Source organism: Dryobates pubescens, chromosome 27, assembly GCF_014839835.1.
Source record: "Dryobates pubescens isolate bDryPub1 chromosome 27, bDryPub1.pri, whole genome shotgun sequence".
NCBI lineage: Eukaryota > Metazoa > Chordata > Aves > Piciformes > Picidae > Dryobates > Dryobates pubescens.
Genome location: NC_071638.1, coordinates 3,655,988 through 3,668,961, shown reverse-complemented (window position 1 = coordinate 3,668,961; position 12,974 = coordinate 3,655,988). Strand labels below are relative to the sequence as shown.

Genomic DNA, 12,974 nt, shown 5'->3' with positions numbered 1-12,974 from the left:
ATGTAAAGTTGATATGAACCTTGCAGAATGAGCGAAAGTGCAACGATAAATAAATAACTTTTGAAAATGCATTCACCTGCATCAGATAATGCCCAAAATGTGACAGAATACCATAAATATGCTGCAGTAACTTGGTAAGATGGTTTATGGATTTTCATCTTGGATTTCATGAGCATGTCTGCTTTCAATTACACAGATGAGAAACAAGAGCCTAACATCTTGCTCTTCCCCGACTGCAATGAAATGCCATGTCAGAAAATGGACTATTAAAACAAAACTCAGCTGAAAATTAATTTAGGGATAGTATTCACATTTCAGAACTGCTTTTTTTGTTTGGTAGCACGTGATTTGGCGGGGGGGGAGGGGATGACAGCTTTTATCTATGACAACAGACAAGAAATCCTTTTATACCTGCACCCATATGCTTCTTATAAATTGACTGCCACAAAAGCACATGCAAAAATCATAATCTTAAAATAAAACTCATTCCACAAAGTCAGTGGAACATTTTTTTTATTACAAACTGTAAGCTCACCCCACATAGCCATGTTTCCAGATGTTTAGTGAGTTAAAACCCTTGTCTTTAGGACCAAGATGCACCAAAGATGCGGCGAGAGGATTCGTGCACTGAGTGGATATAATAATGTGAAGCAGATCATCTTCAGAAGAGGGTAGTTTGTATGATAAGGAAAAACATGTTTAAAAAAAAAAAATCAATGTTTGTAGTAGACCAAAGTTGTACTATAAAATTTAGAGGGTTTTTAAGACCCCTGCTCTTGCAAAGAATGATGTGCATATTCACATGTACGGAAGACAGACCCTCCTGTTTTTTCAGAGTGAGGACTTCAGTTAATAGATGCTGATGATTTGGTAATTCATTAGTAAGGAAAAGCACTTAAGAAAATTGATGGTAACGGGCTTGGGATGAAGCCATGTTTCAGAACCATGTTGTCCTAGCAATGTGGCAATTGTGTAACTAAAGCACTTAAGAGCTCATCTTTGCCCCAAAACAAGCTGAGAGTTTGTGAGTGTGAACTGGGGCAGGCTAGCATGGGTGATACTGCTGTGGGTGTCTACTACAGGCCACCTCATCAGTTGATGAGGAAGCCGATGAAGCCTTCTACAAGCAGCTATCAGCAGCCTCCCAGTCACAAGCCCTGGTTCTCATGAGGGATTTTAACTACCCAGGTATTTCCTGGAAGGCCTAATCCTGCAGCCATCCACAGCCCAGGAGTTCCTCCAGTGCACTGATGATAACTTCTTGATGCAAATGGTGGAGGAGACAACTAGGAGAGGATTCTACACTCTCTAACAAGGAGGGTCTGGTCAAAGTGGTGAAGATTGAGGGCACCCTTGGCTGAAACAATCATGCAATGGTTGAGCTCAGGATGTTGTATTGTAGGAACAGAGTACCAAACAGGATCATAACCCTGGATTTCAGCAGGGCAGATTTTTCAAGCAATTGCTAGGGGAAATCCCATGGAACAGGCAACTAGAAGGCAAAGGGGCCAAGACAGTCAGTTAATGCTCAAGCACCACTTATTCCAAGCTCAAAATCAGAGCATCCCAACAGCTACAAAATCAAGAAAGGGAGCCAGGAGAACCAACTGGTTAAACAGGGAACTGTTGGGCAAAGTCAAGTGGCAGAAGAGAGACTACAGATCATGGAAAGAGGGGCTGGCCACTTGGGAGGAGTATCAAATGGTTGTCAGAGGATGTAGGGAGGCAGCTAGGAAAGTTAAGGCCTCCTCAGAATTGGACCTGTCAAGGACAACAGAAAGGGCTTCTCCAAACACATAGAAGACAAAACTAACTCCAGGGGCTATGCAGGCCCACAGCTGAATGAGGTGGGTGCCCTGCTGACAGAGGATGCAAAGGCGGCAGAGCCACTGAATGCTGCCTTTGACTCTGTCTATACTGCTGGAGACTGTCCCCACAAACCCCAGACCCCAGAGGCCCCACAGCAAGACAAGGTAAAGGAGAAGTTTGCCTGGGTTGATGAGGATTGGGTTAGGGATCTGTTAAGCAGTCTGGACATCCATAAATCCATGGGTCATGATGGGATCCACACACAAGTGCTGAGGGAGCTGGCAGCAGCCATTCCTAGGCCACTCTTCATTGTCTTTGGTAAGTTGTGGGGAACAGGAGAGGTGCCCGAGGACTGGAGGAAAGCAAATCTCACTCCAGCCTTCAAAAAGAGCAAGAAGCAAGACCCTGGTAACTACAGACTGGTCAGCCTCACCTCTAGCCCTGGGAAGTGATGGAATAACTTATCCTCAGCCCTGTGTCTTGCCATGTCAAGGAAAAGAAGGTCATTGGGAGCAGTCAACATGGTTGTACCAAGGGCAAGTCTCATTCAGCCAACCTGACAGCCTTTTATGAGGACATAAGCAGGTGGAGAGATGATGGTAGAGCAGTGGATGTGGTTTCTCCTGATCTCAGGAAAGCGTTTGACGCTGTTTTCCACAGCATCCCCTCAGCTACACTGAGGAATTGTGGGCTGGATGAAATGAGGTGAACTGTGAACTGGTTAAAAGAAAGAAGTCAAAGAGCTGTGCTCACTGGGACAGAGTTTCATTGGAGGCCTGTATCTAGTGGATACCAAGATGATTAAGGGATCATCTCCCTTCTGAGGAAAGGCTGAGGGAGCTGAGTCTCTTTAGCTTGGAGGAGACTGAGGGATGACCTCATTACTGTTTATATGTGAAGGGTGAGTGTCAGGAGCAGAGAGACAGACTCTTCTTGGTGATAACCAAATGATAGGCAAGGGGTGCAAGCCAGAGTGGTGAAGGTTCCACATGAACACAAGGAAAAACTTTTCCACTGTGAGGGTGACAGAGCCCTGAAACAGGCTGCACAGAGAGACTGTGGAGTCTCCTTCTCTGGAGACATTCAAAACCCATCTGCATGAGTTCCTGTGTGACCCGCTCAAGGTGATCCTGCTCTTGCAGGGGGGTTGCACTAGATGATCTTTCAAGGTCCTTTCCAACCCCTAAGATTCTGTGTAACCTCTAAGTCTATTCTATACACCAGTGGAGCACAGACACTGTCCCAAGGAACCTGCACTTAAAACAACATGACCTAACAAATTATGACTTCATTTGCCTGCAAAACACAGATGGCCATGTGAAATAAGGCAGGGGAGGGGAGGAAAAGAACTCTTTCTTACAGCAGTTACTAGCAATGATTACATTACTGATTACAGTTCCTAGCAGTTATTTCACCTGAAAGAAGTCTGCTCTTCATAAGGCACACTCTAAGCAAGGATCCTTACCTGCATTTCAGATCCTTGAATCTAATGTTACCCAGCGTGTCTCTGACGTTCTAAGGATGCAGAAGCTCTCAGTGAAATTAAGAGCATGGGTTTTCATTTGAGAATAAAAGCCCAGTATACGTTTTACTAACAAATTTGGCTGTGCTTCATGTTTTAAAACCTAACTTATTCATCTCATCACTTATGATTTTTTCTAAAAAGTACTCCAGTAGTTAAGTGCACAGAGATTACAAAATCTCTTTGGTGTTTTCCAAAAATGCTTAACTGCTTAAAATTCTTATGTCTGTTCACTGTGACACATTAAAACCACATTCTACTGATTGTAGTACTGTTTGAGGGAAAGGTATGATCTACCTTGGGATTGTGGCACTTAACACTGCTTTTCAAAGCTTCTTTATTTTGTTCCTCCTTCTTTAAAGGGAGTGGCCAACGTCAACAACTATTCTGAAGTATATCTGTGACACGTGCTCTGCTATATGCAAACTAAGAGCCAAAACACGGTGATAGTAACTATTTTACTGGCTTTTGTCTGCTGTTGTGAGGCCTACTGCAGAGGCCATATGTTTCTAAATGTTTGCCTGGAGTACAGCATGATTAAGATTCAACTCTGAATAGCCCCCTTGGGGTGACTAATAGAAAAAGGCACACTTACCTGTTAGGTATGATAAATTCATTACCACCAGATGAGAAGTAGTTTCTTTGTTCTATATCACCAGTTATATTTGTATTGGAATGCCACATGGAATCAAATTAATGTCCTCTTTTTACACAGTATTGAGAGAATAGGAAAAAAGTGCACAGGATGGTAAAGGGAGACATAGCCCAGATGCAAATCCTCGCTTTCAAAAACAACCACAAAGCACACTATCATTCATCAACATCTTCCCACCTCGTCTTCAAAATGATTGCATCCTTTGCCTCACTAGTCCTCCTGCTCCTCTGAGATTTCAAAATAACTGTTGATCTTGCTTCCCACTTTTTAGGGGGTGCAATATGGTCCCCAGCAGATCAGACCTGACATATCTTCTGACTGTCCGTTTCGAGACACATCAGTTTTGTGCCCACCACACAGTCCAGAATGGTAAGGGTTAGAAGGGACAGTAGGTACCTTTGAAAATTGTCTAGTCCAACCCCTCTGCCTGAGCAGGATCACCCAGAGTAAATCACCCAGGAACACGTCCAGCTGGGTTTGGAAGTCTTCCAGAGACGGAGATTCAACAACCTCTCTGGGAAGCCTGTTCCAGCGCTCCACTTGCAGCGGGGCACCGTGCGACGGCAGCCGACAGTGCCAACCGTCCCGACATGTCGCAATCCCCGGGACACCGAGAAATCCTCGGAGCGGCCCCCAGTGTCTTGCCCGGGCCCGCCGCCAGCAGCTCAGGGGGGAGCCTGGCTCTGGAGAGAGGCAGACGGCGCAGCTCGGCTCTACCACCGACCGACTCAGCGGCTCCCCGTGGTAGAGCCCGTCCCTGCGGAGCCTCACACAGACCCTCCAAGGCAGCGATAACCCGCTCGGGTGACGACTGTCCCGCAGGGGAGAGGGGGAGCCGGCGGTGGCAGCGGCAGAGCCGGTGCACGCCACGCCTTTCTGCTCACTTGAACGTGGCAGTGGCGCTTTAAAGTCTGCCCGGGACGCCCAGGGGTGCGGGTAGGGGATATACACACAGGGGGATGCCCAGCCACCCCGCTGCCTGTCCGCCGCGGATTTCAAATGGTGCAAGGTTTGTGGGAGTGCCCCTAGCACCCCACAGTAGCGCCTGCTCTTTAATGCGACCCCCGGTGCTAAGGAGTTTGATTCCCGATTTCGGTGACAGCAGAGGTGCTTTAAAACGTGCCCGGGACGCCCAGGGGCACGGTCAAGGGGGAAGTCCAGCCGTCCCATCCCCCGTGGGCCTGCTCTCGCAGCCGCGGGATACAGCTCCCCGCGCTCCCGCCCCGGGTAAGGCAGCGAGTACCGCCAGGGCAACCCGCCGGGCATGCAGGAGGCCGGCGAGGTCCCCCGCCGCCTGCAGCGTCCCGGTTAGGGGGAGCTGCGCCGGCGTCCCCCAGCCCACCAGCACGCGCGGAACGCGGCGCTGCCAGGGCACAGCCGGGCCCGGTGGCTCCGGGGCTGCGGGGAAAGAGCGCAGCGCAGCCCGGCGGCCGCTGGCGGCTCGGCGCGCCGCTCCCCGGACTTACCTTGGCCCCGGAGGGAAGGCACCAGCGCCAGGAACAAGAGCAGCCGCAGCGGCCGGGCCCCGCCGAGGTTTTCCATCGACCGCCCGCTGCTCCCCGCCGGCAGGAGCACTCGTACCGAGCGGGGGCTTGGCTCTCCTGCTGCGTCCGGTGGGCCCCCCCCCCCCCCCCTCTTTTTTTTTGCTTGCTGTTGCTGCTGTTTCTGATGTTATCCCAGCCGCCTGAGACTGGTTGCAAAAGAGCTTGCAGAAGCCTCCTCACTCAGCTTTACAAAGATTTAATTCACTGCCTACCCGGGTAATTACACAGCCGACGAATGCTGAGCTGCACAGAGACCCCTCTGCAGCTCTCAAGCAGAGAACCTGTTGCTTCTGGGACCCCTCTACCTCTCCGCTTGCCACCCCCACACACGCTGTAAAAGTGACTCCCTTTCGCTCGGAAAATTTTACAGATACTCAGCGTGAACCTAGGGCCGGCGTGACTGATTCTGTGAAGGAGAAAATGCAGCGGCTTCTCTCAGTGCCAAGTAAAAGAAAGCCACAAACAAAAGCAAAGAAAAACAAAAACAACAGCCCACCACCCAAAAAAAAAAAAAATTAAAACCCACACACAACAACAAAACAAGGAAAAAAAAAGGAAAAAAAAAAAGAAAAATAGGACAGCTACCTAGCAGAGAAGTAAAGTTTTAACTCTGGAGGGGAGATTTTTCAACCCCTGTTCTCGGTCTTTCCGTAAATTTTAGTCCAACAAAACTTTTAGCAATAATAATGAAAATAATCCTATAAAAATAAAAGGTACTCTAGAATAGTTCTGTTTAAATTAACTGCCAAAATAGCCCTCCAACATCCCGTGTTTCCTCCCCCTCAACAAGCCAAGAGGAGAATTTCAACCCAAATGAAGCAGTCAGCTCTGCTCTTTTCCTCCACTCCCTTCTTTACCCTTTTTTTCCCCTTCCCTAACCTCCTTATCTTATTTAAACAGGAACACAAACACTGTTAGTGGTCAAAGGAGGAGCTGGAGTTGAAAGCACTCCGTTGGCTACGCTGTTGCCAAGATCGTCAAGATAATGTGGGGGATAATAGTTGCAGGCAAATGCGCCTGGAAACAAATGGAGAGTTCATCACCCCTTTATACTTTGTCCTCGATTTTATTCAGACAAACAGTTGGAAGTCAGTTTATGTTTAAGTAGTAGTTGTGCCACGTGGGCTCTAGTTGGACCGTTCCTCTTGTAGCTACTCAATAAATGCGACTTTTTAATACCTCTCCTCAAAATGTCCAACTGGAAAAGTTTTTAAGATGGTAAGAGTTGAAAGTGTGCACGTGTTGTTTTGCACCGGGTTACTTGCTCCTGACACACCAACACAAATGTCCATGTGGCCAAGGGTCCAGCTCTACCAATATCCTGACTTCAGCAATGATCGTAAGTGGTCACCAAAGGAAGAGTATGAATAAGGAAAACACGATGTGGTAATTCTCCCAGCTGCTCTCCCAGCTTCCAGCTACTTCGAGTTTAGAGCATTTTCTCAGTGGAATGTGGTTTCTGTGCCATTAGTAGCCCCCCAATGAATTTCTATTCCAGGTATTTATTCTCTCTCCCCATGTGTTCTTGTAAACCTTTATCGTCCAAAATATCCTTTGGCAACAGATTTCATGGATCTACCAGTAACTGTGTGAAGGGCCATTTCCTTTTGTTCTGTTTGAACCCGGCTCCACCAACCTTCTCATTGTGCCCCTAACTCTACTCCATGAAGAAACTTCAAAGAACTGACTGCCATCCACACTCTTAATGCCCACGCCATCTTTTTTTTTGACTGCTCTTTCATTTTTGTTCTGTTTGTTTATTTATGTTTGGGTTTGTTTTCTCCTATTTTACTGGGAAGAAGCAGCTGCAAAAGGGGAAGCATGATGGATGGCTGACTTGGGGGTGTTTTATGCTTTCTTTTGCTACACATGCATATCTGTTTCTCTGTCTCCTTTAAATACCCTAACTCAGTTTACAAGGATCTTACACAAGTTACAGTGGGACCTTAGCGGTGTTTCTTCACAGCCTCCAAGCTACTGTTTTTCACCTATCAGACAGCTGCAGGAGGCAACTAACAAAGATCACACATTGTTTAAAGTTTGTGCCAGCTTAACTGAACCCCCCTCAGCAGAAATCCTGGATTCAGTTCAATATTGGCTTAAGCACTTTACTTTAAACCCTCTCCTAATTGATTAAATGTGGGTAGAAAGAAGTTCACCGGTTTGACTAAAACAGTGTGAAGTCACATATAATAGCCTGTCCACACATGGAGCTACCCTGATTAACACCATGTGTGGACATTCTTACTCCAGAGTGAGAATTCCTTGTTGCTGTTCAGTGTGCCACCACAAGATGTTTACCAGAAATGAGGCAAATTCAAGTCACAGTTTAAGAAATATTTCTAGCAGCCATCATGGCTATGGTCATCCGCAGGTCTGATCATAGTTTTTCCCTTGGTTTTGCATAATACTGATACACATTTCCAGTATAAATTGGCACTTTCACCTACAATCAGATTCAGTGGCCTCGAGTACATGTGATTCTAATTACTGACCCCGAGCTTTGTAGTGAGCTAAGCCATGCACTTCAAACTCAATTCAGAGCTCCTGGAAGTCAGTGGAAAGCAAAGGCTCAGGAGAGGGAACATTTTGCATAACCACATTTTTTTTCTTACATCTGTTTGCAAAGGCCCTGTAATCCTTTGTGTAGCTTTTAAAACAAACAAATTCTTTAATGAGGATTTTATTTTTACTTCAGAAGAGGAAAAATCATTTGCAGAAGCTCAGATTAATGAGTAATGACAGCATAACAAATCATTGCACAAGTAATTTCCAAGGGTCTTGTTGAGCGTAGATACACACAAGTAGACTGACAAAGAATGTAGAGTCTCTTCAAGACATCCATTACCATCTATGGCAGCAGGTTCACAGTTGTCATTCAGCTACTTAGTTTCATGGGAACAGGAATTTTTGAGATGGCTTGAATAAACCTATGTAAGGACATCAACCTCTGCCTGACAAACAAAGCTGCCCCATAGTCCCAGCTGCTATGCCTCCCAGCTCCTCTGTTTTACTGCAGCTCCCAAATCTTGTTTTTTGTTTGGTTTGGGTTTTTTTCTCCTCCACCCATCTGTCCCAGAGCTGAGTAAAAGAGAGGAAAAATAAATTGCTGTATCTTCCTTCTTTTCAAAAAGAAGATTGAAAGGAAGAAAGCAGATTAGCCTAGAAGAGAAATCTAACTGTGATTACTAAAGGGAAACTCCTTCTGCCCAATGGCAAAAAAATGAAGCTACATATTGTCTCTTGCTATGAAAAGTGCCAGATTAAAATGCATTAAAGGGCATCTCTTCCTTCTTAACAGGAAGAGCACATCACTGCTACAGATCCATAAGGATTATGACAAGCCTTTGTGGATCTTACCATCTCTCACCATAAAAATAAGACCCCAAACTGTACGGTAGGCAAATCCCTGGCTGTTGGAGTACAAAGTGCACACTCAGCTTAGCTCCAAACTTTAATATGTGCATAGCACAATTGACATCTGTCTTCTTTCCTGGAGAAAACACTACCTGAATCTTTTCTGAATTAGAACAATAGGGAGGACCCTCTGTCTGAAAGACATGTGGCAACAGCTGTGCCATCCTGTACTATCACTTGGCAACAGCTGTGCCATCCTGTACTATCACTTTAAGATTGGAAGTTTTGGAAATCTGGGGGGGGGGTTTAGCACCTTAATATTGGAAAGGGATTTTTAAGTTTTATAGACACCATTCTAACTTACTTTTCTGTTCTTCCTGCCTTTTGGCAGGTTTTCCAACCAAACTAGAACATACCTATTACAAGAATTAAATTGTTTACAGGAAAAAAAAATGACAGTGTTTAGAGAGATAGATGCACCTTGGTTAGTTTTTTCAACCATTAATGGCATTACACATAACAATTTGTTGCTTATTTTGTGTCACTTAGAGACACTTCATAAGCATCTACCATAATTCTCATTAGGTATTAGCTTGGAATAAAACCTGTCTTTAGATAAATCAGTTTGTTCCCCCCCACTGCCAAGGCAGGCTCATCTTCATTCTCAAATCCCAGGCCAGAAATAAACAAAGGAGGGTGGGAGGACTGAGAGCCTTATCCCTTCCCTGGCATGTACAAAGCTGTGTCTCCCAAGTCCAGTCAGGAAGGTTGACCTAGCCACCACCTTTATGCCATCCGGGTTATAATGGCATCTTGAGCTAAAGCCAGGCAGAGAAGGTGGCTCAAGCCTTCTTCCAGAACAATTACAATGTCAGATGAAATTTATAACCACCCTACATTTGGACTCCCCTTTCTGTAAATAATATTACAAGTAAGTAATATTACCTGTGAAATACATTCATATATATAACTACATGGATGCCAGTAGCCCAAGCTGTTTCTACCATGTGGGTAGCAAAAGGGATGCTTGTGTACAAACCAGGCTATCTACTCGGGCTCTATGTTTCAAGTACCCAAAGACCTGTTAGAGGCTTGGCTTACTTTCATAGATCTTTTCTTCTCTTTTCACTGCTAGATTAATCTCTCAACAATTTTTTTCCTCTTTGTGTAGATCATTTAAATATTCCAGACTGGGCTCATAACTCACGAGTCCTTTTCAATAACATTGCTTCTATGCAGGTTGAGTTTTTGCACAGTTTGGAGTTTGCATCCATCTTGTAAGTGTTGCCTGCATTTTATTTTCTCTCCTGTGTGATTAAGAAAAAAAATATATAGCTATCTTGGACACTCAAAACACACACTGCTTTTCTGTTTGTATGTATAGGGTCTGCTTCTGAAACAAGGAGTTTATTGGGGCATAAAAGAATGCTTTGATGATCCATGCTATTTCCCTTGTGGAATTACTTGTAGAATTCAGGAAAAACTCAATCTGACATTCATGGGGCACTTCCTATCTCTCCTAAAGATGCATCCTCCCACTCTCTCAGATCTCCCCCTTCCCAGAAATTTCCTTTCCCCATCTAGACTCTCTTATGTCACTGCAGGCAGAGCAAATCTTATGTGTGAATAGGCAAAGTACTTTCCAAGACCTGAGGCCTAGGAAGGCTGGACTCCATTTGGTTAAGCTGTAAAGCAGTGTGAGTCATGTACACATGGGTTGGAGGAGACAGTGGTATCTGCCTTAAACGTTGCTTGGGGCCTCCACACATCTGAGAACAGCAGGGAAGGATCAGTCATTATTTTAGCTTCAGTCTCTTGGAGGGTGACTGTGAACTTTGTCAATCAGCATCTGTGCCAATGGTTATTTTCATTGGTCACACAAAAATAATATCTCAATATAAAGGGTGGGGGAAAGCCATCAATAAAGTAAACGGCTATTCTGGCAGAAGGCCATTTCCCTTCCTGACATGCCTGATAAATTCGAGCTTCATCCCTGTCAGGCAAAAATAACATCCAAGTATGTGGCCAAACGATCTTTTGGAAACAGAAAATAAACAAGTGAATGTAAGACATCTCAGGTTTGCACAAATAAAACTCCAGAGTCTGTTGCTTAAATAGCTTGAATTTAAGTTATCCACCTACAATAGCTTAAAAGCAGGAGTGCACACAGCTTTCTGTCTTTCCTTATGATTGTTCAAAATCTGCTTCCTTCGGTGGAGTTTCATTGTTGTTTTATGAATTTGAGGTATTGTTTTAAAATCTTTTTGTGTAAGTCTAATAAAGAAGCCATCCTACCCATCTGCAGACAGTCCCAGTCTGACAGCAAACTTCTATCTTGCCAGCATACATTCTCTATTTAAACTCAGTATAATGTAAGCAGTCAGCAGAAAGAGTACGAACACTGAATAAAGCTCTACCACAATTTTGTATATATAGGGTTTCCTCCTTTCCCCTCAGCCTTAGAGACAGCCTGTTTCTTCTTCCCAAACTTTGTCTACTGCTATGCCATATATGCCATATATTTTAGACTTTACAGCCTTGGGCTGACGACACCAAGCTGGGGGCAGGAGTTGATCTGCTGGAGGGTAGAGAGGCTCTGCAGAGAGACCTCGACAGGCTGGACAGATGGGCAGAGGCCAAGGGCATGAGATTGAACACATCCAAGTGCCAGGTTCTGCACATTGGCCACAGCAACCCCATGCAGAGCTACAGGCTGGGGTCAGAGTGGCTGGAGAATAGTCAGGCAGAGAGGGACCTGGGGGTGCTGGTCGATGGTAGACTGAGCATGAGCCTGCAGTGTGCCCAGGCAGCCAAGAGGACCAATGGCATCCTGGCCTGCATCAGGAACAGTGTGGCCAGCAGGAGCAGGGAGGTCATTCTGCCCCTGTACACTGCACTGGTTAGGCCGCACCTCGAGTCCTGTGTCCAGTTCTGGGCCCCTCAGTTTAGGAAGGAGGTTGACTTGCTGGAGCGTGTCCAGAGAAGGGCAACAAAGTTGGTGAGGGGTTTGGAACACAAGCCCTATGAGGAGAGGCTGAGGGAGCTGGGGTTGCTTAGCCTGGAGAAGAGGAGACTCAGGGGTGACCTTATTACTCTCTACAGCTACCTGAAGGGAGGTTGTAGACAGACAGATGTTGGTCTCTTCTCCCAGGCAGCCAGTACCAGAACAAGAGGACACAGTCTCAGGCTGTGCCAGGGGAGGTTCAGGCTAGATGTTAGGAAAAAATTCTATACAGAAAGAGTGCTTGCCTATTGGAATGGGCTGCCTGGGGAGGTGGTGGAGTCATCATCATTGGAGGTGTTCAGGGGGAGACTTGATGGGGTGCTTGGTGCCATGGGTTAGTTGTTTAGGTGGTGTTGGATTGGTTGATGGGTTGGATGCGATGATCTTGAAGGTCTCTTCCAACCTGGTTTATTCTATGTATTCTATGTATCTTTGTCCTAGGAACCCACAGTCATCCTTGGTGGCCTGATTCTACAAATCACACATTAACTGAAAGGGCTCTCAACCACAAGTTAACTGAAAGGGTTCTGTGGCCGTTTGACACTGTGCCTTTAAGAAAGGGGCACACTGGCTAAATGTTTATAAAATATTTTGGTATTCTAAATGAATTTCATTGGCCAAGTTGAGGTGGAGGTGAGATTGGACCCAGGGGAGCTGGGAACTTTCTCTCAGTCTTTCTTCCTTCGCTGTCCCTTTCGGCTGGATCTGCTTCTGGGCTTCTTGCCAAGAGATAAGAACTAACTCACTCCCTGTAACAGGCCTGTCCGCTTCTTCCCCTGTCCTGCTAACCATCCTCGTCTCTTCTTCTACCTCTTTGGGGGAGAAGGGAGGTAGGGGGGTGAAGGAGGCACAGGGGGAAGCCCCCTCTGTGGGGGGTCTGGTTTCTGGTTGAGTTCATTTGCTGTATATTCCTGTATATATTGTAAAATCCCTGTATTTGTTGTGTTACATAGAATCTGTTTCCTTGTAAAATATACTCTCATTTCTCCGACTGGGTTTAGCCGTGGTCTCTTTCTCAGTGGGGGAGGGAAAGCAGAGCCTTTCCTTTCAAACCACCACAGGTTCTCAAACAGGTTCCCCAGG

General features: G+C 45.8%; 1 protein-coding gene across 2 annotated transcripts in view; it reads right to left on the bottom strand.

Annotated features, from left to right (window-relative positions):
* FBLN1 (fibulin 1) overlaps positions 1 to 5,606 on the bottom strand; it is a 122,005-nt gene extending 116,399 nt beyond the window's left edge. For both annotated transcript variants that reach the window (XM_054173906.1, XM_054173907.1), the window contains exon 1: positions 5,453 to 5,606. In XM_054173906.1, the coding sequence (XP_054029881.1) occupies positions 5,453 to 5,528 (76 nt within the window). In that variant the 5' untranslated portion in view covers positions 5,529 to 5,606. The remainder of the gene's footprint in view (positions 1 to 5,452) is intronic.
* Positions 5,607 to 12,974: the final 7,368 nt, after the last annotated feature.